Source organism: Echinops telfairi, unplaced genomic scaffold (genome assembly GCF_000313985.2).
Source record: "Echinops telfairi isolate 266 unplaced genomic scaffold, ASM31398v2 ScPeMD7_7404;HRSCAF=8442, whole genome shotgun sequence".
Lineage (NCBI taxonomy): Eukaryota > Metazoa > Chordata > Mammalia > Afrosoricida > Tenrecidae > Echinops > Echinops telfairi.
In genome coordinates, this window is record NW_022111304.1 from 620,934 (window position 1) to 623,568 (window position 2,635).

Below are 2,635 nucleotides of genomic sequence, written 5' to 3' on the forward strand. Positions count from 1 at the left end.
CCTGACAATGAGCAACATTTGTAACTTAAAATGAGGATGCAACGCCAACACTGAACTTGGAAAGTTGGGAATGGTAACTTTGACCTAGTGTAGAAACTTAGAAATGTGTCACAATAATAGGAAATAATTCTACAATAAATTCCGATGTTGGGTGGCATCCCCAATTAAGTGCCCCCTAAATTGGCACAAATATCCTATGTATATAATGATTATGAAATATGAATAATTCGACATGAATTAAGAAATGGAACACTTTTAATTACATTTTGAGAAGTGATAAGGTGTATCCAATGAGAAGGGACCCTTTCATGCAAATGTCTTTGAAAGTCAGTAGGCAGCCTTTTTTATTCTAGCATTATTAAATATTTATATTAAAAAAAAACCTGGGTTCAAATCCCTGCTCTATACATCCAGTCTATGTGATTATGTGAAGAAACCTCTTTCTGATCTGTGAGATATATTTTTGGTGAAGAAAAAAAAAAATATATATATATATTTTACTTTATACAATAGCACAGAGTATGCCATATGAAAACAGCCTAATTTAAATGTTATATATTGATATTGAACTATTGGAGAGTCCTCTAAAAGGAAGCATATCATATTATGTTTATATCCAGAGACAAATTCCATTGCCGTACATGGATCATTTCCCTTTCTGCTGCTGTTCTCTTTGTGTTTTCTCCTACAGATTTCATGAGAGAAAGAAATGAAGAAATGAAAAACAATTCAGAAGTAACAGAGTTTATACTCTTGGGCTTGTCAGATGACCCAAAGCTTCAGGTCATGATTTTTATCTTTCTGTTTATCACTTACATGCTCAGCATCACTGGGAACCTGACCATTATCACCCTGACCCTTTTGGATTCTCACCTCCAGACCCCCATGTATTTCTTCCTCCGAAATTTCTCTTTGTTGGAAATTTCCTTCACAACTGTCACTATACCCAGGTTCCTGGACACCATTATCACAGGGGATAAAACTATTTCCTTTAATGATTGTATGGCTCAGTTCTTTTTCTTTATTCTCCTGGGAGTTACAGAGTTTAACCTTCTGGCTACCATGTCTTATGACCGGTATGTGGCCATCTGCAAACCCCTGCATTACACGACCATCATGAATCATAGAGTCTGCACACTGCTGGTCTTTGCATCTTGGTTGGCTTCATTCTCAATCGTATTCACATTAGTTATGCTGTTCATGCGGCTTGATTACTGTAAGTCCAATGTTATCGAGCATTTTACTTGTGATTATTTCCCCTTGTTACGTCTTTCTTGTTCAGACACCAAATTCCTAGAGTTAGCGGGGTTTTCCTGTGCTGTGCTTACTATTCTGTTCACTCTGGCATTAATAATTCTGTCTTACATATATATCATCAGAACAATTTTGAGAATCCCTTCCGGTAGTCAGAGGACAAAGGCCTTTTCTACCTGTTCTTCCCACATGATTGTGGTCTCCATCTCTTATGGCAGCTGCATTTTCATGTATATCAATCCATCAGCCAAAGACAGGGTATCTTTGAGCAAGGGAGTAGCTGTGCTAAACACCTCAGTAGCCCCGATGCTGAACCCCTTTATTTACAGCCTAAGGAATCAACAAGTCAAGAGAGCCTTTATGGACCTGATACGGAAGATTGCATTTAATTAAATGTAAAAATAAAGGTACCGTCATAAACTAGAGACATGATGAAAAACCGTGAAATAAAAGATAGTACTTTTCAGAAATCCATATGGTCTCCCTAGATTATTTCTCATTACTTACAATCTTGTTCCCAACACTTACTTAAACTTTTGTTTTCAGTCATAAATAAGGATATTTGAAGAAAAGATATCAATATGAGTATATATATATATATTTGTATATATAGGCAGGACATTCAAAAATTTCTAACTAGCAGCCTATGATCAGAGTGTTAATCCTTTTAGACATGCTAGCCTTTTTACAATTTAACCTAATGAATTGATAGCCAAAATTTAATAGTATTTAAGGGAAAAAATGATACTCCAAATCTCATGCATTATTTATGGAGACAGATTTATTATAGGACAAAAATATAAATATATCATCCAGATGAAGGAACCATCAGCACAAGGTCCTATTGGTGCCCATGGATTTACACAAATATGGCCACTTAAAGAAGACAGGAAGTAATGGGAGACTGTCACAGCAGATCAATGCATCCTAGCTTCCCGTGGGCCAAAAGTGGCCGAGTGACTATGGTTGGGATACACACAAAATTCTACCTAGAATAGCCTTTTGACTGAAGCAGTCTAGAGGAGATGGAAGCAGGGTGATCATTCCCAATGTCAGATGGATCTTGGCTGCAAACAAAGAATACCACCAAAATCTTTACTTGTGTTTTACTGACTACACATAGGCAATTGACTGTGTGGACTATATAAACTGTGGATAGCCTTGAAAAGAATGGAATTCATGACCACTTCATTGTGCTCCTATGGCAACTTTCCCCTGGATCAAGAAGCAGATGTGTGAATAGAATAGGGAATGCTGCATGCATTATATGAGGAAAGAAGCGTGACAGGGTTGTTTCCTCTAACCATTGTTCGATCTGTATGCTGAGCACATCATCAAAGATGCTCAGTCGATGAAGAAGAGTGTGACATCAGAGTTGGGG

General features: G+C 37.1%; 1 protein-coding gene across 1 annotated transcript; it reads left to right on the forward strand.

Moving 5' to 3' along the window:
- The first annotated feature begins 671 nt into the window (after positions 1-671).
- LOC101652800 (olfactory receptor 6C1-like) lies at positions 672-1,647 on the forward strand. Its single transcript, XM_004716932.2, has one exon. The coding sequence runs from the start codon at positions 697-699 to the stop codon at positions 1,645-1,647; it is 951 nt and encodes a 316-aa protein (XP_004716989.2). The 5' UTR covers positions 672-696.
- Positions 1,648-2,635: the final 988 nt, after the last annotated feature.